Genomic DNA, 26,872 nt, shown 5'->3' with positions numbered 1-26,872 from the left:
CAGGAAGCTTGCTACTGGAAGTAGATTTTTCCTCCAAAATCTACATATGTGCATTGAGGCACATGTACACAGGACTCTTGAAATAACGTATCACTTTTTACCTCCTTTCTACATCCATTGTCCACACTAATTTTCAAGCATATCCAATATAACATAACTTAAATGTCTACAGGCATTTAAGTCGTGCTTTGCTGAAAGTGGTGGCAAGAGTCAAGATGTGTGAAGGTTTGTGTATGCATATGAACCGCTTGATTACTCAGTACTTTCGGACGTGCCGCTGCTGTCCTTGATCAAATGAAGTGTGGTACATCTGTATTTCGCTTTCTGCAGTAGAGCTTCAGTGTTTGACCTAGATTAGATGGCATACTTAAATCCATAGCAAACTGTTGCCTGGCTAAGTAGGGCTTAGGAACTGTTGCCACAGGTGGTACCATGGGCTGAGCATTGGGAATAGACCAAGGAAACAGAAAATCAGATCCCTTCTCAGCTATGACACTTAGGGTTGTATTCAGTGAAACCATTGTGCTAGTGAAAGCCAGTACAATGATCCCCGCTAGTGTTACAGGATATTAACAGAACTGTTTTTCAAATACAAATTAATGTTAATTGTCAAAACAAATGAAGTCCTTATAGACACCAAAGTCTGAAAGACTTAAAGTAAAAGTGTTTATTACTTGAGACGTCTCCGGGGAAACCTTTTTTCTCTCTGTAGGATATTGCCCCTGCATCTGCTGAAGTAGCTTTTACCTATGAAATTTTATGTCAGAAATGCGTTAGTGTTTTAAAATACCACATAGCTATTTCCCCCCTTTTTACTTATAGACAGTTTTCAGATCGGTATACAAAATCTGATGCAATCAGGTATCGAGGGAATCAACATACTGGAAAGCAAAAGGGAGGACAGAAGAATAGGGGTGAAAATTGTCATACGGTTAGCAGGAGTTCTTGGACAGACTTATGTGAATATTTCAGTAAGTTGTAAGATGAGTTCATTCCAATAGTAAATTTGTGATCTGTGATAAGGAGTTGTTATTTCTCACTTGCCTATAATTACTAAGCACTGTGAACAGATTAAGAACAAGACTGTCCCTGCCCTCTGGTTTTCAGTCTAAAAGTGAAGACCCCCAAAGGAAAAAGTAATGGAGACAAAAGAGAGAAACTTGGAAACTGTGGCATCAATCCTTTAAGTTGTTTAGGAATGACCAGCTTGATTGCAAAAGGTTCAGAAAGGTGAGGATGGATGCAGTTGAGAGAGAGAAGGAGCCAAATGGCAGTTGATCAGTTACCTAGTTAATACAGTAGGATCTGATTTGTGTCACCTTTTTCATAAGAAATTTGATGTGCAAGTTTGTTCTCCATGGTGATGTTTGTCCCAGAGTCCCTTATGCACACATTGGTATGGTCATCGACTTCCAGTGACATGCCACTGTTGCTCTAACTGTTACCAAGAGATTTAGAATCAGAAATAATAATGTTGGTTGGTTGGTTGGTTGGTTGGTTGGTTGGTTGGTTTGTATACCCCACCCTTCTGAGTGGGTCGCCCCAGCCACTCTGGGCAGCTTCCAACAAAAATACAGGAAAAAACCCAACACCAACATTTTGAATTGTGCTTGGAAACATACTGCAAGCCAATGTAGATCTTTTAGGACCAGTGTTATGTGGTCCCGGCGGCCACTCCTAGTCATCAGTCTGGCAGCTGCATTCTGGATTAATTGTAGTTTCCAAGTTATCTTCTACAAGGTAGCCCCATGTAGAACGCATTGCAGTCGTTCTTGAATAATATGTGGTTTTGCTCTGACAGGCAACATACCCAGAGGTGCTAGGCAAGGGATGGCAAGATGGATGGTTTAGTGCCTGTCACTGAGCCAACACTTTGTTTTAGAAACTTGACACAACAGGGTACCCTGAACTTTACAACTCCTGTACCTGTCATTTAAATTGGGTTTACTGGGCATTTGAGCTTTCATTGCCACCAAATCTCATCCTTAAAAGGGTACCCCTTGCACCTTTCCACTGATAAGATTTCTGTGGACAGGAGAGGGGGATTTAATCCCGTAAATATAACATTGTGTAGAGTTGCCATATTTCTAAAAGTGAAAATCTGGACAGAGTTGTTGAGGGTTTCTTTTTTTGCATTTTTTTGGGGGGTAGACCCTGCCACCTTCTCATAGCTTGCCTGATTTTGAGAAGGCAGTGTAAGGGCTCTTGGATGCTTCCGCAGCCCTGGCACTGCTTTTCCAAAGCTCTATGGAAGCCCTCTGAGGTAGGGAGGAGTCTGGAAAGCAAAGAAAGGCAGAGAATGGAAGAAGGAGATGGATCCTGGCAGAGTGAAAGAGGGAAGGAAAGGAAGAGGGTCCAGAGGAGGAGGAGGGGGTCATCCAGACATGAGGCAGGAGGCAAAGGACTGAAAAAGCCATGCAATGGAGAGAGGCTGGGATGGGGGCAAGGGAATGTAGCAGCAGAGAAAGCGAGGGCGAGCATCAGAAATCGCAGCAAGAGGAAAACACTTTAAAAGCAACTTAAAATATGCACGAGTTTTGCCATCCCAGCAACCCTATGTATGTGGGATGCCATTATAATTTTCATTTTACAGACTGAGAACAACATGATAACTGGTGACTTGCCCAAGGCCACATGGGTTTGGTGCTGTATCCACAAGAGAGACAGAACCATAAATGGTTGAAACTGTTATAGGTGAGGAGGAACCTAAGAACAATCTTTCTGCTCAGATCCATTTGGCACTGATTCTGCTTAGGGCCAGCCAGTCAGTATGAGTCCTGGTGGCTCAGGGATGCACAGAGCAGTGGCATAACTATACCATTGCATGTGCAGCTTGCTAATGGCATGCGGCCAAGCAACCCTAGCACCCACAGAAAGGAACACAATGCTTTACTATGAAGTCTCACAAATCATATGAGCATACCTGTAGTGCAAGGGGCATTGCTTTCTCCCAAACCAAGCTTCACTGCACTGCCATCTCAACAGTTTCTCAATCTCTAGGATCAATAGTGGGCAAAGACGGTGAAATTTTGGTCTTATGGCAGTCCCCTGCTTACAAAAAATATACTAGGCTTAACCACCATAACTCAGAAATTTTTGAGAGGTGATGAGTAAGAAAAGAAGACAGAATATAATATTCTTTCATTTTGAGGTCACGTTTATTTGGAACTTAAGTTCCTTCTTTCATTATGTGTGCTAATATAATCCTGGTTGTTTAAACCCTTCTATCTAAGATTTAAAATGTTGTGTAAATATATAACCCTTGCTTTTATTAGCAGGCAGTTGCATGGGCCCAGGGATGTACATTTACCTTCCAGGTATTGACTAAACACTTCACCATGGTTTTTATTTTATTTTATATTCTTTATTGAAAAACAAAAGTACAAAATTACAAGTGCACAGGGTAAGAAAAGACACAAAAAGAAGAAGAAACAACAATAATAATAATAATAATAATAATAATAATAATTTATTATTTGTACCCTGCCCATCTGACTGGGTTTTCCCAGCCACTCTGGGCAGCTTCCATAGAAACCAAAAATACACTAAAATATCACACATTAAAAACTTCCCTAAACAGGGCTGCCTTAAGATGTCTTCTGAATGTCAGGTAGTTATTTATCGCTTTGACATCTGATGGGAGGGCGTTCCACAGGGTGGGCGCCACTACCGAGAAGGCCCTCTGCCTGGTTCCCTGTAGCTTTGCTTCTCGCAATGAGGGAACAACCAGAAGGCCCTCGGCGCTGGACCGCAGCGTCCGGGCAGAACGATGGGGGTGGAGACGCTACTTCAGGTGTACTGGGTCGAGGCCGTTTAGGGCTTTAAAGGTCAACACCAGCACTTTGAATTGTGCTCGGAAACGTACTGGGAGCCAATGTAGGTCTTTCAAGACCGGTGTTATGTGGTCTCGGTAGCCGCCCCCAGTCACCAGTCTAGCTGCCGCATTCTGGATTAGTTGTAGTTTCCGAGTCACCTTCAAAGGTAGCCTCACGTAGAGCGCATTGCAGTAGTCCAAGCGGGAGATAACTAGAGCATGCACCACTCTGGCGAGACAGTCCGCGGGCAGGTAGGGTCTCAGCCTGTGTACCAGGTGGAGTTGGTAGACAGCTGCCCTGGATACAGAATTGACCTGCGCCTCCATGGACAGCTGTGAGTCCAAAATGACTCCCAGGCTGCGCACCTGGTCCTTCAGGGGCACAGTTACCCTATTCAGGACCAGGGAGTCCTCCACACCAGCCCGCCCCCTGTCCCCCAAAAACAGTACTTCTGTCTTGTCAGGATTCAACTTCAATCCATTAGCCGCCATCCATCCTCCAACCGCCTCCAGGCACTCAGACAGGACCTTCACCGCCTTCACTGCTTCTGATTTGAAAGAGAGGTACAGCTGGGTATCATCTGCATATTGATGGACACCCAGTTTAAACCCCCTGATGATCTCTCCCAGCGGCTTCATATAGATGTTAAAAAGCATGGGGGAGAGGACGGAACCCTGAGGCACCCCACAAGTGAGGGCCCAGGGGTCTGAACACTCATCCCCCCCACCACCACTTTTTGAACACGGCCCAGGAGGAAGGAGCGAAACCACTGTATAACAGTGCCCCCAGCTCCCAGCCCCTCTAGACAGTCCAGAAGGATGTTATGGTCGATTGTATCAAAGGCCGCTGAGAGATCCAGCAAAACTAGGAAACAACTCTCACCTTTGTCCCTAGCTCGCCGGAGATCATCAACCAGCGCGACCAAGGCAGTTTCAGTCCCATGATGAGACCTGAATCCTGATTGGAAGGGATCCAAATGGTCCACATCCTCCAGGCGTGCCTGGAGTTGTTCAGCAACCACGCGCTCAATCACCTTGCCCAAGAATGGAAGATTGGAGACTGGGCGATAGTTGGCCATACTGGCCGGGTCCAAATATGGTTTTTTAAGAAGCGGTTTAATGACCGCCTCTTTCAGCGGATCTGGGAATGTTCCCTCACAGAGGGAAGCATTCACCACCCCGCAGAGCCCATCGCCCAGCCCTTCCCGGCTTGCTTTTATTAGCCAGGATGGGCAAGGATCAAGGAGACAGGTGGTTGCTTTCACGCGTCCAAGCAGCCTGTCCACATCCTCGGGGGTAACGGATTGAAACTGATTCCATGCAACTTGACCAGACAGAGCTCTAGCACTCTCCCGCCCCAGCCCTGCTCCCACGGTGGTGTCTAGCTCCTTCCGAATATGAGTGATTTTATCTGCAAAAAACTTTGCAAAATCGTTGCAGGAGATCTTGGGGTCTTTACAAGGCCCCGGTGGTAAAGGTGTTTCCGTTAAATTGCGAACCACCTGAAAGAGTCCCCTGCTACTATTTTCTGCAGATGCAATAGAGGCGGTGAAGAAAGTCTTCTTCGCTGTCGCTATCGCCACTTGGTAGGCTCGACATTGAGCTCTAACCTGTGTCCGGTCAGATTCGGAGTGAGTTTTCTGCCACCGATGCTCTAGCCGTCTCAGCGATTGTTTCATTGCCCTCAGCTCTGAAGAAAACCACGGGGCTGTCCAGGCTCCATGCAATCGGAGAGGGCGCTTTGGAGCCAGACAGTCGATAGCCCTGGTCAACTCCGCATTCCAGCGGGCCACCAGGGAATCAGCTGAAAGGCCATCAACATGGGATAAAGCATCCCCTACCACTTTCTGGAAACCATTTGGATCCATTAAGTGGTGGGGGCGGACCATCCGAATTGGTCCCACCTCCCTGCAGAGGGGAAGGGTCGCAGAGAAGTCCAGTTGCACCAGGAAGTGATCTGACCATGGCACTTCTTTTGTTTCACTTTTACTTAGTGTCAGATCACCCACGTCACTAGAGGTGAACACCAGGTCTAAGGCATGTCCATGACTATGAGTTGGGCCAAACTTATTCAGGGACAGCCCCATGGAGGCCATGCTTTCCACGAAGACCCGAGCAGCCCCTTGTAAGGTCGTGTCGGCATGGATGTTAAAATCCCCTAGGACAACCAAACTAGGTGTCTCCAGGAGAAAATCCGCCACGACCTGAAGCAGCTCGGACAGGGAATCCTTGGTGCAGCTGGGAGGTCGGTACACCAAAAGGAATCCTGTACTGCCCCTATTGCCCAACTTCCAGAATATGCACTCAGAAAACTGGATCCTCCCAGTAGGACACCTGGTGCAAGCTAGTGACTTCCTAAAAATCACTGCAACCCCCCCTCCCCGCCCACATGACCTGGGTTGCTGTGCGTAAGAGAAACCTGGTGGGCAAGCAGCAGCAAGGACAAGCCCATCTGCTTCCTCCAACCAAGAAATAATAACCATGAAGAAAACAAAACAGAAAAGGATATTGTGTACCAAAAAAAGAGGGGAAATTGTTACTGTAGCTAACCAGACCTTAACCTAATATGGTGTTTATAAAAATGAATTCCAAATATTGTTAAATTTGTCCATGGCAAGTCTGTGTTGGTATGCAACTTGTCCGTGTGTAGCAAATTTGTACATATCTTCCAGTTCATCAAAACCAGTCATTTTGCCATAGGAAGGACGCAGAGAGTCCATTCATATTGTCCCTTTGTTAGATTGGGTATATAATTTTAAAGGGTGGTATGGGATGAAAAGGATAAAACGTACGGGTCAGATGCAGTATCATAGACTTCCCCTGTGCAATCTTGGCCTACATATTTTCTCATTGCTTTCCACCCTGCCAGATAGAATAATAGTAGGGACGTGGGTGGCGCTGTGGTCTAAACCACTGATCTTGCCAATCAGAAGGTCAGCGGTTCGAATCACTGCGACGAGGTAAGCTCCCGTTGCTCTGTCCCAGCTCCTGCCAACCTAGCAGTTCAAAAGCATGCCCGTGCAAGTAGATAAATAGGTACCACTGCGGTGGGAAGGTAAACGGCATTTCCGTGTGCTCTGGCATTCGTCACAGTCCTCTGTGCGCCTGTAGCGGTTTGGTCGTGCTGGCTACATGACCCGGAAAGCTGCCTGTGGACAAACGCTGGCTCCCTCGACCTGAAAGTAAGGTGAGCACCACAACCCCATGGTCGCCTTTGACTGGACTTAACCGTCCAGGGGTCCTTTACCTTTACCTTTTTACCTAATACAATAGTCCATGCAGCTCTTCCCCATCCCACCTCCCAGCTTGTAGGATGATTATGGTGCACAGAATCTGAAGACCTGCAGGCAAGTTGAGTCAAAAAGATTTTGTAGCAGAGCGGGGAGTATTGCACAGCTGCAAAACCTGATTGACCAGAGACAATAGCACCCTGATCTTCTGGGAAGCAGAGGTGAGATATAAATGCAAATAAATAAAATTAACAATTTACCTGTAGGCGATTACTTTTTTTTTCTGGATGGGCTACGTTGAAGAGATTGCTAAGCTTGACGTTTCCCCCCATAAATAAAGAAATTGAAGCACAATCATAGCAGTGAACTCCTTTACTACAACAGAGTATTCTCAGGCACTCTTCAGTTTACAGAGTTGGGTTCACCAGTAAGTTAAACTATGAAAACTGTTTATTGGTGGGCAACAGGAAAAGAACTTGGTTTGTTTTGGGGTTTTTTCCCCCAACACGTGACTTTAGTAGCTTTCAACATAATGTTTTTCGATCCATAATTTTTTTGGTGGAGTTTTAGATTTAAAAAAACCTTGGCTGGTGAATTGAATGTAAACCTTAGTCTGGAGCCAAGCTGTAATATTGGGAGATCGAATGATCCATTAACCAGTATAGCAGGGCCATTGTAATAGCAAACATTTCATTATTTTAAAATTTCTCTACACTCTGCTTAGCAATTTCAATTTAATGAAACACTTCACAATTTTATTAATGTTTGGATGAGATTAGAGCTCTGGACTTGTTCTGTAGCTTGGAGTGATTCAGAATTATTAAACCCCTAACTTTGAACTGTGAAAAATCTTCAGCTTTCCAGTTCTTTACTTCATTCATAAGGTTAGATAAGTTCCAAATGTTGAATTTTGAGCTGAGTGCCATAGCTCACACTAAAAAAACAAATCACTTTCCATTCTGCCACTCTCCCAAGTATATAAGATTATGGTTCATTTTGATGATGATTCTTTGGAAGTAGAAAATGAAGCGTGAACTGCTAAAAACATTTAAAGGTGTGTACTAGGAAAGTTTTGTAGTTTCCCTCTGAGTGGAGTAAATAGGAAGCTACTTAGAAACCATGTAGCACATATTGTGTAAAAGTATCCCATTTTTATCCAAGTTTGCCAGTTCAATCCTTCTAAACTGCAATTTTGTCTTATTAACTTGTGGCATTTAATTAATTGTTTGCATCTCATTGGGCTCGCTATTAAAATCTTCAAACACATTGAGAGATGACATTCTTTTCAGGAAGCATAATATCTGAACATGCATAATGAGATCTTAATAGGCTGCCAATGTTTGCACAGACTTTAATGCATGCAGCAGTCTTGAGACAAGGATGGGTATTACAATTTGACTGCAAAAACTGAGGCAGCAATCCTAACCCTACTTACCTGGGAGTAAGCCTCATTTAATTCAATAGTAAACCTGATTAGGATTGTGCTGTAAATAACTGAACCCATTAATGCACACAGAACACATAAACTCCCATGGCCCAGTTCTCTCTTCCCCGAGATTCCTTGCGCATGTGATTCCATGCTGACAATCCCCTTTGGACTGGAAATACATGTGTGCACTCTTGAGATTGAGCCACTGCAGTTCCTTTGAATTTTTGTGATCCCGCACACCACATACGTCCTTTCTGTGTGGGACAATCTATTGGGCGCATATATATTCCATTTGTGCTTGTGATGCAGCCTCTTATGCAGCAAGTATGTACATGTATTTGCTTACATGCATTCCTGGCTCCCATGATCTTCCCATTACTTTTCTGAAATAGAAGAGTAAATAGAGTTTTGACATATACTCATATATGTGTCTGTTACACTGTATAGTTTGCATGCAGTGGCAGAGTGTTTGACATTGTGCATATGGAATTCACAATTTCAGCAGCACAAACAGTATCCTTGGCACCGTCTGTATTACCTTGTTTCACAACAGGTATATACCATGCGATTGTGAGCAAATCCGTAGGCAGTTTGCAGAAATTCAAAGTGGTTTACAAAAGTCCACCTTTAAAAAAAAAAACCCTAATTCATGTTTGTTCAGATCTTGGGATGTCCTAAGCCTTTATTCTGTGTTTTAAATATCTCTATTCACCTAATACCTAGAAACCCACTGGTTTTTAATTAATCCAGTTCTTCTCCTGTACCAGGAACTGATCTTTTAACATTTGTGTTGGGTCTTCAAACACACACCCACACCCAATGATAAATAGTCCTGAGTGTTCAGCAGCGGTAGCATGTATTTGGTCTTAGTGATTTTGTTACAAAGGAACAAATGAAGCATCCAGTTTTTCACAGTGGCCATCAAGATGCCTATGAGAACCCCAGGGCATGAGAAGAATAGCCCTCACCAATGATTGCTTCTGAGCAACGAGCATTCAGAGGCCTCCTCCTCTGATCCTGGACTAGTAACCATTGATGATCTTATCCCCCCACAAATTCCTCCTATACTCTTTTAAGGCTGTCTAAGTTGGGTGACCCTCACTACCTGGTGTGGTAGGAAATTTCATAGTTTAATTATGCCCTATATGAATAAGTATTTCCTTCTGTCTGCTCTGAATCATAGCATCCAGTGTAGCGGTGTGGTTTGAGCTAGTACTGGGAAGACCAGGGTTCAAGTCAATTAGAAGCCTCACTGGATGACATTAGGCTGAGAGATAGTGACTGGCCTAACCTGCTTCACTGGGTTGTTGTGAGAATAGAAGAGAGGTGAGGAACCATGTGTGGCATGCCAGCTTGAACTCCTTGGTCCATTTGCCCCTTTGAGTCTATGTCTGCTAATGTTAGGGAGATTAATTTGAAAGTGGTCCACCACAGGTTTTTAACCCTGATCTGACTACCACAAATTGTAGTAGCTATTTCCCCCTTAAGCTAGCAGGCTTGTAAGGTACAAGGAACATACTGGCAGATGTAACTGTGTACACAAGTTCTGGAAGCAGATTGTAACAGAAATTAGTATTATTATTGGCAAACGGGTAACCTTGAACCCCAAGTTATATCTTTTAGTGGGGTGGTAGAGCTGAAAATAATGCCAAATATATTTCACATTGGGCAACTAATGCGTCCCTTTGGTTTCAGTACATGGGTAGACAAGTCTAAATAGCCTGAGGTACAAATTTTCACAATCCTCTAGCGCATGGGTAGGCAAACTAAGGCCCGATCCGGCCCAATTGTCTTCTCAATCCAGCCCGCAGATGGTCTGGGAATCAGCATGTTTTTACATGAGTAGAATGTGTCCTTTTATTTAAAATGCATCTCTGGGTGTTTTTGCATGAGTAGAATATGTGCTTTTATTTAAAATACTCCTTGGAGGCTTAGTTTGGTCAGAATCAAGAACAGTCATACCTTGGAAGTCAAACAGAATCCGTTACGGAAGTCCGTTCGACTTCCAAAACGTTCGAAAACCAAATTGTGGCTTGTGATTGGCTGCAGGAAGGGCATTCTCTGGGGCAGTGCCTAAGTTGTGGAACTCCCGACAGAAGTGTGTCTGGCAACTTCACTATACTGTTTTGGGTGAATGATGAAGACACACCTCTTTACTCTGGTCTTTAGCACTTGAGATGTATATTTTTAAGACCCGCCCTACTTTTGCAATTGTGATTTGTTTTAAACTGTTTTTAATGTTGCCATTTTAATTGTAACTTGTTCTGGGACCTTAAGTTGAAGGGTGGATAATGGTGTTGTTGTTATGTAACAGATGAAAACCTAGGCTGCTTGAGGATTCTCATTTCTCAGAGACAACTCGTAACACAATAAAAGGGACAGAATGGTTGCCCAGTTACCCAGCTATTCTGACTTGGTTGCCTATATTGAATTTTTCCAAATTTTTTGCCCCAAACCCAATGTACTATAGCCTCTGTCTCTCATCAAAGGTTTTGGCATTTTTATGGCCATGCAAGGAGAAGACAAGTATTTCAGAGAGAATTAGGCTTCTGTAATCTCCATCACATTCCAGGCATTTTCCCCCAGATGAAGTCCTTTTTCAGATCAATGGATTCATTTTCTTATTTTTCTAAAAAGTAATATTCATAATGTTTGAGTGACAACCAAACTAAATTCATAAACATTGCATATCTCTAAGCCCATTCTTCATTTGCAAAATTGCTGTCATTTCATCTTGTAAAGGCTATGACAGGTTATTATTATGGCAACAGCTAACAGCTTTATGGATTTATAAGCACCTATCACTTTTCAGCTAGTTTGTGTATTGAAGATTTTCATATAATTTTTTATAAAATCATAGTGATGGGAGGGTTTGGAGAAAATAACACCTTGCACCCAGTGGATGGTTTATGTTCATAAAAAGAAATAGTGGATTAAATGCCCAAACACTAAAGCATTATTTTTTGTTTTGTTTTGGTGGGTGCCACCTTTTTTAAAATAAAAAGTGGGTTTAAATTAAGATGTACCTATTATTGATATGTTTATGAATAAGCACTCTCTGCTTATAGAGTGGTGTTGTAAAGTAGATATTTAAGTAACTTAGTTTGTCTTTTTCAAACCAATGAAGACTGCTGATAGCATTAAAAAAATTGAATAGAGGCACCAGATTGGGGAAAAGAGGCGTAGTTAAGCTCTTTGCATCTTCCATAGAGGTTTATATCAAGCTGGTCCTCCAGCTCCTCTTGCCCCAAAAGATCATGGCACCCATTCCCAGATTAAACCATGCTAGTGGCTTAGCCATTGGTAGAAATCAGCCAGCAACCTGCATCTCATATGGTTTGCACTTGGGTGTCTACTTGAGAAAGCAATTCCTACTATTGAAATATTGCTTGTGCTCACAAAATCAGAGTGTTAGATCCAGCCTACGTGTGTGGGTAGAAGTCCTCCCGCAGGATTTGTGCTGGCCGAAGCGGGAAGTTGGTTTTTTACAGGCTCTCCCTGCATTTCCTGTCGGAGGACCATCCAGAACTTTGTGACAGGTGGTGCTGGGGGGTTTGGGATCTCTGCAGGAACTCAGTACCTTTTTGTGCAAAGTAGGAGCCTTTCTGCTTGCAGGAGAGCAATGAAAACCCCCTTTTTTTTAAAGCTCAAAGCAAGGAGAGAGAAAAGAACCCTAGGGTATTTATAGCAACTGTTTTCTTCAAGTTATTTTTGTCAGGCTACAACTACGTTAGAATTAAGGAGTTAAAAACAGGAAATGTGATTAAAGTGGTGGGTAGTCCCTCCAAAAACTTTCCAGAGCTGGCCTACATGTTCACATTTTATTTTTCTAGCTACTATGATATCAAAGCAAAGTGATGCAGAGCATCTTGAGATCCTGCTATGATCAGTGGAGGAATGTTTCCATTAAAAGCAGGAAATGGCTCATAGAAGAAAATACTTCCTTCCTCATGCAGATGATCACCATTCACTTCCAGTAAATATTTTAAGCAGACTGTAACCTCTTCATTCTGGATTTCTGTGCATGTTGTTCAGGTTCTAAATTACAGTCAGGGTCAACCTAAACATGGCCACTCTAAATCTGCTTTTTCCTTTGCTCTTGGAAAGTTTATTCTCTAGGAAGAGGAACAAAATTATAATCAAGGGTCTGTGAGCATAAGTATGGAAGGCAGTGGCCTTACATTGCAATTATTAGTTTTATTCATGTGGCACCAGTTTACAAATAATTGGCATATTCATAAAATCCCGATTTTGATTGTTCCATTTTCCAAGAAATTTAAAGAAACCCTTTTAAGGTTTTATAGTGCGGTCTTTCAGCCAAAGACGTCAGTGAGGTTAGTATCACAGCCTCAGATTTGACAAAGTGCTTCCTCTTTGACTTCCAGAGGCTGTACCAGTTGAAATTGTTGACACTTCAGAAAATCACATGCTCTTACTCTTTACTTGATTGGAACATGCTTGGCCCCCGTTCTCACAATCATTACTATGGATTTGAATCATATGTTAAATGCTGAAGTGCACTTGAGCATTCACTATTCTTTCATCCTTTCAATGCATGTTTAGAGGCATTTCTCCAACTTCCTCCTTAATCCTTGGCTGATCCAGCATTGGTTGGCAAGAGTGCCACAAATTTGCAAGGGTGTCCCAGGCATGGGGAACTGTTTAGTGAGGGCTATTTTGTGTCCCCATTGTGCAGGGAAGACCTGCACATTGCAGTTTTCTAGCAGCTGGCTGAAGCTAGAATGATTGCACAGTCACTGACATGATCAGGGTCATCCTTCAAGCGTTCTTTGGAGTAGTCTATTCCCTTTTGCCTTTGCTCAGCATTGCAGTGAAAGATACGGTCCCCACCAGGCAAGACTGAATGCCCCTGGAAACGTGACCTTGCTGAAGCCCACGCACCCTTACCACCACATCCCAGTGTGGTTTAGAACGAGTTGCTGCTTTGTCTTTATATATATTTCAGAGAACTCCTGCTGTTCCTCTTCAATAGTCAATGTAGAATTACTGCATGGATTCCTCCACAAGGAAGATGCTTGCAAAGCCATGGAGCATGCAGTCCTGCTGGCTACAGGCCAGCACCAAGCAGGAGTAAATCATTTTTTTAAAATAAAACACCCTTTAAAAAAAACCAGAGCATTAGCTTCTGCACCCCAAATTGATTTATGGCCAGATCTGGGTCAGGTCAGTTGTTCCCCGGGTCAGCCCAGGTCATGGCCCTGATGTCTACAATAATAAATGCTAGACTGGGAGACAGATCGTGAAGCTGAGGCTCCAATACTTTGGCCACCTCATGAGAAGATAAGACTCTCTGGAAAAGACCCTGATTTTGGGAAAGATTGAGGACACAAGGAGAAGAGGATGACAGAGGACGAGATGGTTGGACAGTGTTCTTGAAGCTACCAACATGAGCTTGACCAAACTGCAGGAGGCAGTGGAAGGCAGTGGAAGCCTGGCATGCTCTGGTCCATAGGGTCACGAAGAGTTGGACACAACTAAATGACTAAACATTTAGACTGGGAGACTGGGAGACCCAAAAAGTCAGCACAGCCATACAGTGCGCATGGCAGAGGAGAATGCTGTTGTACTCAGGTCCTGCCTGCAGACATCCCATAGACATCTCCTTGGCCACTGTGGGAACAGGATGCTGGGTGAGGTGGGCATTGATTTGATCCTGCAGGGCTGTTCTTTCAAATGCTGGGATTTAATTTGATTTTGCTAAAAGCTGCATATGAATCGTTCATTTTTGCTTGTGGCTGGATCAGGAGGCTGGCTGGTTGAGAAAAGGGTTCTGGATAGTTGAATGTTAGCCTGAACCTACAAGACGATTCTAATGTAATGCTATGCTACCTGCCCAGCCAGTAGTGTGGTATCTTAGTGAAGAATCAGGTGTGTTTTCCCCCCTTCTCTCTCTATCTCATCCATTTTCCTACTCAGGCGAATACAGCAGTCTATTTTGTGTGTCCCTGGGGAATTTCCCAGTCAGACTTCTACCTTCTGCTAAACGAGTCAGAAGGCATGTGGGTGGGGACAGTTCTGTCAAATACCATGACATCAGATCTGCTACCTATGTCTGTCTTTGCATTTAGAAGGTTATGGTTTTTATAACTTGCACCTTCATCAGAAATACCTTGTTCATCACCGACTGACAAAAAAACCCACTTGATTTACAAGGCTTGCTTTTCTTTTAAGGCAGTTAGGAAGACTTGATAAAAACCCATGTCACAAAGCACAATAGTCACAAGTTTTTACACTGACCTGCACATTAATTATGAGTGGTATTCAACTATGTTTTACTCAGAACAAATCTGTTGAATTTGATCTAACTTAGTCATGTTCGTTCATCTCCATGGGGTCTACTCTGAGGAAATAGCACCTTTTCTGCACCTCAAGGTGTGTTGCCTCCACCTCCGTTTATTTTCTTATTTTCTTTCGTTGGGGGCGGGGAATGGAAAGACTCGTTTTCACAGCATAATGTGATCACCGGTCATCTTTGCTGAACTGGGGAAATGGCAAGGAAAGAAGCACTCCAACTGAAAGCCATACCTAGGGGCAACTTTGTGCAGCATTCCTCACACATCTTATCAAATTTGGCAGGCCTCCACCTGTAAGAAGCAAGCCATCACATGAAATTGACAAGATGGCTTTAGAGCTCTTAGTGCCACGAAGAGTAGTGTGACAATAATATGCACCACAGGAAGTATCTCAAGAGGTACTGTGATGCCACAAAAAAAATCTCTCACTTTCCTCCTCCATTTCAGCTCTGGAAGGGACTTCTGCTTGGACCACAGCATCCCCAGCTCATGGGGTCTTTGTGCTGCCAGCAGTGTGGTATTCCAGTTTTATGGGTGGTGCTAAAAAACCCCACACTCTGCCGCATGTATGATGTGCATTTCATGAGCTGTATATATGAGACAGATTTGGACCACACAAATTTGACATAGACTTTCCTCAGAGAAATGTTGGAGGGTATGGTAACGCTCATGTCATGGGCTGGGTACAGAAGACCACAAAGGCTTCAGGAGTTTATACCCAAGAGAATTGGAGAAGGTTTTTATTTTTCCCTTCAGAAGCTGTACATGCCAGCACACAGCTCCCAACCATACTAGGATCGTGAATGCAGAAAGGGCTCTTCTGCTCCTGAAGCACCCATAACTCAGTGCGTTTGAATAAAACATAGGTCTTTTGCAAATTGGCAAGCAGTGCTATTTCACTTTTCAAAGTGGTTTGAGGGGTTTTGGTCTTGGATGTGTGGGTAAACTACAGATCTCTTGTCAAAGGGAAGTGCAGGTTGCACTTCCTAATTCAGCCAGCGTTGTTCATCATATCTTCAGACTGGGCAAACCTCAAAGAGCTTAACATACAGGGAAATTGAGTTGAAAAAGAATTCTTGCTTTTCCTGCTCTCTTGGCAGCATTTAACTCCGTTCTTTGAGCTCTTTGTTCTGGAGGCTATGGAGGGGTTTGTAGCGTTTGAAGTTCATGCCCTCTTTGAATTCATCCCAGGTTTCTGTTAGATGTGTTTTGGCATTTGAAGGTGGTAATTTGCTGGAATTATTAGAGGAAAAGTTCTTACACTCCCAGACTGCCTCCAATAGTCCTGTGCTTAGGATGGGGGCTGCAACAGAAACTTTAATTAACCTTCTAACATAAATCCGTCTCACCCAATAACCCATTTCTGATACCTCAGAGCACAGCGAAGAACACAAAACTTGAGAGAGCATTCCTTCTCTGTGCCCTAACCAGGCACTCACTTCAAATAATAAAACATCCAGCCTTTTATGCAATGTGATTTTGTTCCTACAACTATTCTGTGGCGTCTACTTCATTTCTTAGTTCTATATCAGTACAAAATGGTCTTCCAGAGTTAGCTTAAATCATAGTACTGTACCATTGTGCCTACGGGAATACGTTGGGGTTGCTTTACCATGGTTAAACAATAGGTTTTGTTGCAGTTAAAGATAATATAATGAGCACCTGTAACTATGTGTTTGTGCAGTCAGGAGCCTCCAGCATATAAAATGCTGTTTAAAATAAGAAGGCAGAAAGGATGCTGTCTGAGCCTGTCATCAGACCCGTTGGGTGCAGCCTGCTTGTGCCAAGCTGGGTGTTGAAGACAGGCCTGTTGTTTTCTACTGCTCTGAAGTGCAGAGTGTTTGAGGACCGGGACATTCGCAGGGAAACCAGAATGCTTGTTTACAAAGCTATTGTACTACCAACCTTATTGTATGCTTGTGAAACATGGACCACTTACAAACGCCATCTCCAGCTTCTTGAAAGATTCCATCAATGGTGTCTCCGAAAAAATCTTACACATCACTTGGGAAGATAGGCCAACTAATATCAGTGTACTGGATGAAGCAAAGATCACCAGTGTTGAAGTAATGATTCTTCAACATCAACTTCGTTGGACTGGTCATGTTGTGCAAGTGCCTGATTATCGTCTTCCAAAGCAACTACTCTATTCCGAACTTAAAAATGGAAAGCATAATGCTGGTGGTCAGCAAAAGAAGTTTAAAGACTTTCTCAAAGCAAATCTTAAAAAATGTAGTATAAACACCGACAACTGGGAAACACTGGCCTGTGAGCGCTCCTGTTGGAGAACAGCCTTTACCAAAGGTGCCATGGACTTTGAAGACACTCGAACTCAGAATGCAAGGGAGAAACGTGCTAAGAGGAAGGCACACACTGTGATCAACTCCCGCCTGGAAACCAATGTCCCCACTGTGGAAGGACGTGTGGGTCCAGAATTGACCTCCACAGTCACTTACGGACTCATTGTTAAAACCGTGTTTATGGAACACAATCTTACTCAGCTTCGAGTGATCGCCAAAGAAGAAGACAGTAGGGGTCCCTCAGGGTGTGGCTCCGACCATTGTTGCACCATTTTGGCTTTTAAAAATATAATTCATCTTTTTTTATTTTGATTTAGTTTACTCGGACAACCAGATGAAAGACTGGTTATGAAATGTTTATCAGACAAGGTCCTATATATTACTAAGTGCATGTCTAGATCAGCTAGTTGACTGTGTTACCTAAATGGAACAAATAGTACAATATTCTTGCTTCTCTTCCTTGTCAATTGTGCTCTGTATTTGAACAGGTCATATGACTGTAATTAAAGACTAACTGATTCACAGTTCATCTTAGTTTCTGCTTTCCCCAGAATAATATCTTTCCGTTCTATTTATAAGCCATCACTGACGTTATTGTAGCACGTTTTATTTTTCTCATTCTAAACTTGGCTTATCTCCCTCCATTGTAAAGAACCATTTGAATGCTAAACAAACCCATGCGCGCTCTATGCATTTCACCAAACTCAGTTTAAAATATTCACAACAGAGCGACAGAAATATATGCACGGTATAAGCAAATGTGAATAAATATATTTACTATGTTAGCACACACTCTTCCTGTTGAAACTTCCTGTCTGTTTCAATATTTTATTTACTTATAAAATGGATTGCCTGTCTTTTGAAAGCTCAAAGTGGTTTATAAGCTTTTTCTTTATATTTATTGGTAACAAGTAAAATATTGGTTCTGTTGAAATAAATGCTGAAAATTTCATGGCCTTTCTTTTTAGCTTGATTTCACTGTGCTTAGTGCCACAAGCTTTTTGGGCTGTTTGATTGCAGTTGTCTGCTCAACCTTTGTCATGAGTTACATTTGAAGCCACCAACATAGAAATGAGATGGTTGTTATTACCAGTGATTTATGCAATTCTGTTTTCCAAGCTCATATTTCTCTTTAATAATAGCAAGATCTATTTAATAAGACAATCGCAGATGAAAGCTGCCTTTTATTGAATAGTATTTGAAAGAATGACCAAAAAAGCAACAATAACCACCCCTTGATGCTATTTTGAAGAGGAGGGAACAAGGGATGCCAGACGAGACTAGGAACTTCTGGCTTCTTTAACCTTTTGTGTAAGGAAATGTGCCTTTCTCCATTTCACTTTCAAAAAGGAAATAGATTTTAGTGGTGTGGTTGGGAGAAGTTTTCATTTTCTGTATGCTGGTATTGTAGTCAACGTTGTACCTGTTACAGGATAAAAAGGCCTGCATGGCATGTCAAGTGATATTTCAGCATAACAGAATGAAAATCACCAACTATTTTGTTGTATATTTTTTTTAATTACAGGTGTCAGGAACTATCTTAAGGAAGCCTTAGTTCACATCATTGCTGCGCATGCCGAGGTAAGGCTCTTTCAGACTATCTATGATGAGTGTCAATGTGTTTAAACCAAAACATATCAGTGGAACTGGAAGTTCAAGAAAAGCAGGCCTTTTTCAGTGCCAGAAAATCATTCCAAATAAATATTAGCCTGGACTTTGCTCTGTTGGTATTCAGTTTGTGACTTGTGAGCAGGCCCTGGCCTTTGGTGGACTTTGACAATAGCACGTCAACCATATTTTAGAGAGAGGCAGAAGAAGAAGACCTGATCTGGATAGAATAGGAGCACTCCTTTTTGAGACTGGCATGACACTGGTCATTGCAAGTGCTCACTTACTTTCCTTTTTTAAATACCTATTTTGGATCACTTATGGTCGGCAGGTATTAGGCTGCTTCTACATGACCTGTTCATTGAGCATTTATCCCAACTTGTTTGCAGGGAGACCAGATGCCGATGACAATTTAACAAGCGTTCCTTCTTATTTGTGCGGAGGTTGGATGGTGCCGTGTCAAAGCAAGGGTTAATCCCACACTTTCCAGGGCATTTCTCCATCACTTTCCTTACAGCAAAAAAAAGTCTTTTGGGGAAGTTGATTTGTTGCAAAAGACCTCCCAAGCAGCTATAATCATGCAACACAAATTTGCCGCTAGGCGATTGAGTCCCATCCAGACACCTCTAGACAGGAGAAAAGGTCTTAATGCTGACAAGGCTTTCGGAGTGAAAAAGCAATTCCATCTTTTGAGCTTTCTGTTGTATTATTTTAATTTGAAATCTGCAGGTATTTGCCATCTCTAAAGAGCTCGTACCCAGAGTGCTGTCGAGGATTGTCGAAGCAGTCGCCGAAGAACTCAGCAGGCTAATGCAATGTGTTTCATCCTTCAGCAGAAATGGTGCTTTGCAGGTAACTGAATTCTACGAGTGGCGGGCAAATGTAGCTTTTTTAACACAGTTAAGTCCTGTTCAGATGTTTGTATATTGTATCCATGGAGGGGGCACTCCCTCTACCCCCAACCAACCTGCTTTGAGCAAGAAGTTCAGAAGGAGGTTGTAAGTTGGGGTTGCCATACGTCCAGATTTTCCCAGACATGTCTGGAATTCCAGTGACGGAATTAGCATCTGGGGGAATTTCGGGGAATTGGCAAAATGTCAGGATTTTTGTGTTCGGATTTTTACTTCTTGAAATACGGCAACCCTATTGTAAGTGCATTTAGCTGAACATGGTTACAGTCCTTTTCACAATCTGAAACCCTGCTTGATTTGCAACCGCAGACCACTGGCTAACTGTGTGCAGCTGAACACACACCACTCCTTTAAGACCTTTTCTTGCTACGTGGAAAGGTCAAAAGTTTGAGGAGGTGTGGGCAGCCTCCAACCCCTGCACAGATACAGGGATCTCACCTAGACATCTTCACTTCCCCTCCAGTTGGGAATTCCAAAAAATATTTCGGGGTAGCCATGACAGTTAAACTGCTATGAAATGAATGCACATTTGCAGTACATGTAAATAGAAATGTCTTAGAAGCCTGCAACGAGCAAGTCAATGCAAAAATGATCAAGTGTAGTCTACAGGATGGAAGGGTGCTGTAGATTCATTTCTGAAGAAGTATTGGTGTGTCTGACACCCACACACAGTTACTGCATTGTGACGTGCAAATTATTGTTTTTCTAAGTGTATCAAACCATGTCAGACTGCCTGGGGAGATTGAACTCTTTCTATGATCAAATTTTGCTCTCTAACAATTTGGATTCATTTGTGAAATTCAAAGAATATTTAGCTAAATATTGTGATATAAATAGAAAATTCTTGGAAGTAACAAATAGGCCTAGGGGTAGAATAAGAATATGTGATAGTAAATATTAAGGATTAGAATATCAATAAAGGAGAAGAGGTTAGTAAATGAAAGGAGTTACTGTATTTTTTGCACCATAACACTCACTTTTTTCCTCCTAGAAAGTAAGGGGAAATGTCTGTGCGTGTTATGGAGCGAATGCCTGCGGGCGGCGGGGGGATCTGCTGCAGTCGTGAGCAGAGGATCCATGGTTCCCCTTCCTTCCCTCCTCCGTGGTTGCAAAGCATGGATCCACATGGATCCTCAGGATTTTTGCATTGGGCTACTCCAAACTCACTGTCAGATCACATGTCTGTGGCCACAGCATGAACCACAAAAATCATATCTCCACTATTTCGTTTAGAATTTTTTTTTTTCCTTGTTTTCCTCCTCTAAAAACTACGTGCGTGTTATGGTCTGGTGCGTGTTATAGAGCGAAAAATACGGTAATTTTATTAGAAATATGAACTTGAAGAAATATGAACTCCTGTTATACAGGAGATATAATGAAATTCAGTTAGAGGGGACTCGAGGAAGTCAGTTATCAATGTGATGAGAGTTGGATATTTGAAGAAATATTCTTTTTTGTGTGTATTTAGTTTGTTGTAGTGTGGTGTGTTTTTCTTTGTTGTGTGCTTTGTTATGTTATTTTTTGATAAATGTTGAAAATCAATTTTAAAAATTGGAGAGAAAAAAACAATTTGGATTCATTTAGCCAGAGCTCAGTTTTCTCAGTTTTCTTGATTCGCTCACATCCCAAGGAAGTTAGGAATTTACATATTTTTAATAGCGTACCGCAAGTTGCGGAGGAAATAGAGAAGCCAACCTCCTCCTTACTTCATGGGCTCCAATAGAACTAGAATATCTAGCTGGAAGAATATAGCAGTGAGGTATTTGCTGATACTTTTAGTTTAACAGTAAGCACTTAAGCGCACCACAGTTTGTCACCTTTTGTAATTACATTACACATGGTTTGGATATGAAAGAGGCATATGCAAGATCCCACCCACTTTTGACTCTGGCCCCGCCCACCACTGGCATGTACCTACTATAGGTATATAAGGCCATTTATCCCTTCATCCTTCCCCAACCTAGTGCTCTTCTGATATGCTGGACTACAACATTCATTAGTCCCAGCCAGTGATGGTCAGGGATGATGGGAGTTGTAGTCCAAAAACATATAGAGAGTGAAGAAGGCTGACATAAATGAACTTCTTAAAACCACTGAATGTAAAGCACGTGAAGGGGTGGAGGGGAGCCTTTTGTTGTTGCTACTGTTCAGCAGCCAGAAAGTAGGGGGGGGAGGGAGAGAACAAGATGCATATTGACAGACTTCACCCTTTTGCACTTCCTTCCTCTTTGGTGGCACTGTATATTAAGAGACCAGAACCTCCCTGGTAAGAATAAATGCTAGCACTTTCCAGGACTTTTACTTTACATTTACAGGGTGGGGGTGGGGGACTTTAAGAAACTATATTTGCAAACTTTTCCTGATAGTCAGATTTGGTTTAATTCGTTTCCAGAACTTCCCAGATCTCCTGTTGGCTTACAGCTGTTTTGGGACTGATGTTTCCAGCACAGGAAACAAATTTTCGGTGAAGTTCTCTTAACATTTTGCCTCCTTCTGCTGCACCAGCAACAACATTGTTTTGCTTATGCAGCCAAACCTTGTGAAATCAGATTCTGAAGCTATAAATACACTGGCTTTACATTTGAACATTTATGTCCTTTAGGCCCGGCTTGAAATCTGTGCACTGAGAGATGCAGTCGCTGTGTTCCTCACATCTGAAAGCAAGTAAGTGCAAAAGTTGGAGGTTCAGCAAATGTGCACAAAGGTAACATGAGCCTATGCTGTTGTATTATCACCTCCTGAGTAGCATAGAAGAGGAAGAAGAGTTTGGATTTGATATCCCGCTTTATCACTACCGGCGGAAAGGTAAACAGCGTTTCTGTGTGCTGCTCTGGTTCACCAGAAGCGGCTTAGTCATGCTGGCCACATGACCTGGAAGCTGTACACCGGCTCCCATGGCCAATAAAGCGAGATGAGCGCGGCAACCCAGAGTTGGTCACAACTGGACCTAATGGTCAGGGGTCCCTTTACCCTTTACCTTAAGGAGTCTCAAAGCAGCTAACATTCTCCTTTCCCTTCCTCCCTCCTAACAAACATTCTGTGAGATGAGTAAGGCTGAGAGACTTCAAAAAAGTGGGACTAGCTCAAGGTCACCCAGCAGCTGCACGTGGAGGAGCAGAGACGCGAACCCGGTTCACCAGATTACGAGTCTACTGCTCTTAACCACTACACCACACTACACACTAACAACAAGGGTTGAGCCTCTTCCTGGGTAGCAGACAGGCTTCTTGAAGCAATGACATCACCCTTGGGGAGAGGTTCCCCATGGCCACATGAGCCACTCTCACTAGGCAAGATTTTTGAGAACTCCCAACCAAGGGATCCCCAATCAGTCATCCGCTTCATTTAGAGATTACACAGATGCTCTCGGTCCAGAGGAGTTAGGCTCTAGCTGGGCTGTATCATTCCTTTTCTTTTTCGTTGATTGCTACCACACATTAGCGAAGCAATGGGAACTGCAATTTTGAACCAATTGTGAGGTCTTGTTGGTTAGGTAGAGTTCCTGGAATTGAAGTTTCTTGTCCAGGCAGCTGCTCCTCTTCTGCAGCAGAACCACAAATTACACTGTGCTAAGGGCTATAGTTTCAAGCAACGCACATAGACTGTTCGTAGCTGAGTTTTGTATAATTTTGAAAGTGTGTTACCTTTTACCCTGCTCTACAAATGTCTAGCAGAGATTAAAAATTACTTGGCATTAGCTGAAACAGTCGGCAGTATGGTTCCTATTAGGCTCCCTTTCCCACACATCCATCAAGAACAGGAACGAGAGAGCCTGTGCGTTCATTTGTTTTGACCAGTTGGGTGCAACTGTTATGAACTCTTCTCTCCCATGAAAGCAGGAGCCTTAACATAGCGCCTTCCTGGTTCTTTCTGTGAAGGACCCCTGCATGTTATTAAAATAATAATAATAATAATCTGTTATTTATTAAAAGGATTAGATGTGGAGGAATTCATAGAGAGCAGCTAGTTTTCGAAGCAAATAGAGAAAAGGCTTCATAATCAAAATAACAAATGAAACAGGGAGCGGGAAACGGCTAAAGTTTTAAGCGAAATGCAGTCTCATGCATGCACACATCTGCATTTGTACATGTGCACTGAATGCTATCTACATGCTGGAAAGTGTTGTAAATTGAGGCATTTTATTGTGATGCTTGTATTGTTTGTATATGCTTGTATTGTAAATGCTTGTATTGTGGAAATGCATAACTATACAACCTGCATAATCGAAAAAACGAGTCTATGCTTAAAGCATGGATATAGGTTGGGAATGAAAAGGTCATTGTAGATCTGAGATACAATCAGTGTGTGTTTTAATGTTACAGCTCAAGCTTTAAGCAAGCTTTGGAAGCCTTGCCACAGCTGTCAAGTGGTGGAGATAAAAAGTAAGTTCATAAGTTAGAAAATGTGTTCTATGAACAGTAGGATGGTTAAAATGTTCCATGATGATAAATGATATTTCATAAGGTTGGTCCAAGAAGTAACCACCTTGCTGGTGGTTAAAGTGGTAATGTCTATTTTATGACCCTTTTCTGCACACACGTTCAATATCATCGTGATGCCGTTCGTCTTTGAATGCACTCTGTGGGGCAACTTAGTCGAAGGCAGAGTGGGAAAACTGGAGGCCTGGAGAGCTACATTTGGGCCTCAGGCTTAACATCCGCCACTCCTGACCTGCTAATTTAGTTCAGCACCACACAAGCAGTATCAGGAATATGATCTTGTCCTTCCCACATCCGAACGCGACACCCTGTCCACTTAACCAAACTGCCACCAAAAAGCCCGTATCTTTTTTAATTTTCCCGTTGCTCCTAAGTGATGCCAAGAGGGAAGTTTCCTTTTAGATGCTGGGAGGTCAACACACTTACATTTCCAGATGTAACTTTGGGATTTGGTTTGCCTCCAGCAGCTTCAGTGCTGAACTTCGAGCAGCAATTGGCATACAAAATTGCTTGAGTTTCTTCCAGAACGCAGCTGGCAAACTTAAGGGTTATATTCCCTCTTCCTTATTATTTGCCCTCATACACTGCTGTTGCATCTGCAAGCTCGCTGCACACTTCTTGTAATGAATTCACATTTATGGAATGATTTAGACCTGTTCGTGTTGCCAGTGACATATTATATTTAATATTGACTTATTAAGTATTTGCCTGTGTGTGGCTGCCCTGCTAGTACCTTTTCCTGCAGGGTGTTATTGAGGAAGTAGATACTGACATGTTTATGTCTTTTCCTTGCTGGCCCTGGCACAGATTATACAGCTGTGGAATTTACTGCCGCTATTAAATGCTGCGTTTTTTTCAAAAGGAAATTGGTGGTGGCTGCCTAACAACTAGCTCAACCTTTTTTTAAATACAAAATTATGTGGTTTCTTCCCTTTTCTTTCCTAGAGTTTTGAGGGTTTTACTGATCCTTTAAAAAATGCACACACACACACACACAAATTATGCTTACCACCTAAAGGCTTGGCTTTATCATAGGTATCTGGCAATCTGAGAATGTTTATTGAATCTTTGATTTAACTAATGAGTAAACATTGCAATCAAAGAGAAAGGAGCCCAAACAACAGGGTTTCAGTTTCTGGTTGTGCCACACAGTGAGGATATGTAGGCTAATCCCATTGTCTTTCTTAATTTCCTCAAGCTGTTGCAACTTCAAACACACACACATGCTAAAAAGATCTGTGAGCCTGCAAAACAAGACATATGTTCTATGACAGGAATGGGGAATATGTGGCATTCCAAATGGACCACAGTTCCCATCATCCCTGACCTATCAGCTTAGGGCTGATAGGAGTTGGAGTCCATCAATATCTGGAGGACACAGGGTCTGCACCACTCATTGTGATTCACTTCAGTGTAAGAATCAAGGACACTATTTAAGAACCCGGAAGAAGCGGCCATTTTGCCCAAGTTTCAAACCATGGGTTATACTATGGTTATACTGTACTATAGGGCGGGGGGTTCCATTTTATTGTGAACACATCAGAAAACAGGTCATTGAACCTTGCTATGAGTCTTCTCCCACCCAGAAAACTGTGTGTGTCCCATGAAACTAAACTAGCACTCCTAGTAAGCATACATGGCAGAGTAGACATAATCTTATATGTGTGTATGCAATGTATGCGTTCTTTACTATTAAATTTATACCTCATACTCCAAAGGAGCCCATGGGCAGCAATTTGTGGCACAATGTATTTCTGTTTCTGCCTTAATTCCCCCTGTGTATGAAGTTTGTTGGTTCTGTTCATGACCAAAATACTGTGCAAGCCAGTTAAAACCTTAAAAGCATTTTCCTTTTGAACAGGTTGCTAGAAGAGCTACTGAATATATTCAAGAGTAGCATGCAGCTGCAGCTCACCTGCTTTCAAGCTTCTTCTTCCACGATGGTGAAGACATAAGGCAACTCTGAAATGTAATCGCGTTAGGAAAAGGAAACAGTATCAGTCCCGATAACTGCTTTTTCCTCTGTATGTGCTACTGTATTTTAGTTGCCGACAAGTAACTATGTTGGTCCATTTGTGTCTCTTGAATCCGAACTCCAGAGGTTAAAAAGATTTGCCAGCCTTTCATTGCCAGAAAGAATGCCTAACAGAAGCTTTTGTAGTTGGGGGTTTGTCTTGAAAATATGCCAATTGCAATTTTCTATATGGTAATTTACCACAGCACATGTGTTTGGCCAGCCAATTATCCTATCAAACAATGAGAATTTTCCAGCTTCCCCGTGTTTCTAATTAACTACAGAAATGTGGTAAAATTCTCCAGTTTATTGACTTACCAGGTGACGACATGCAGATTGTGGTTGTCATCTATATTCACCAACAGTCCTCTCGGTTTTACTTACCCCATTTGCCAGCTTTGTAATGATCTGTTTCAACCAGAGAACATGCTGCGACTTTTATGTCAGCAAATGATCAAACGGCTTTATTACCCAGGAGTTGGAGGACCAAGAATGTACTGAAATGTTCCTGTCTAATAAATATAAGCGTGTACTCGTGATTGAATGTGTGTTAAAGTTAGATGGCGGGAGTAATACACACGCACACTCGCATAGACACTTATTTTTCCGAAGTTAAAAATATGGACGAAACTCCAGAGGCTCAGTATGGAGGTTACACATCTTCCACAAACTACAGCGTTGCTTTCAGGCCTGGATGATACTGAACCATTTGCCAGAACCCACCGGGTTGGGGCAGCTGCTAGCCTCTCCCTCACACCTAATTCATGAGCAGTGGTGGCTGTATAATGGGTTAGGGCGCTGGGCCTTTGCTTG

The 26,872-nt window shown here is 42.6% G+C and overlaps 1 protein-coding gene across 5 annotated transcripts in view; it reads left to right on the top strand.

Annotated features, from left to right (window-relative positions):
* The window catches only part of EXOC2 (exocyst complex component 2), an 82,047-nt gene extending 55,449 nt beyond the window's left edge, over positions 1-26,598 (top strand). For 2 of the 5 annotated variants that reach the window (XM_081014708.1, XM_081014707.1), the window contains exons 24-28: positions 18,613-18,668; positions 19,425-19,547; positions 22,209-22,270; positions 23,929-23,988; positions 25,907-26,598. In XM_081014708.1, the coding sequence (XP_080870834.1) occupies positions 18,613-18,668; positions 19,425-19,547; positions 22,209-22,270; positions 23,929-23,988; positions 25,907-26,000 (395 nt within the window). In that variant the 3' untranslated portion in view covers positions 26,001-26,598. Of the gene's footprint in view, positions 1-822; positions 972-3,275; positions 3,391-6,683; positions 6,708-7,126; positions 7,256-18,612; positions 18,669-19,424; positions 19,548-22,208; positions 22,271-23,928; positions 23,989-25,906 lie in introns of those variants that run through there. The other 3 variants (XM_081014709.1, XM_081014711.1, XM_081014710.1) reach the window with 3 other exon arrangements.
* Positions 26,599-26,872: the final 274 nt, after the last annotated feature.

Source organism: Podarcis pityusensis (genome assembly GCF_964106645.2).
Source record: "Podarcis pityusensis genome assembly, chromosome: 7".
NCBI lineage: Eukaryota > Metazoa > Chordata > Lepidosauria > Squamata > Lacertidae > Podarcis > Podarcis pityusensis.
Note: the sequence above shows the minus strand (reverse complement) of the source record. Positions and strands in the feature narration are given on the sequence as shown.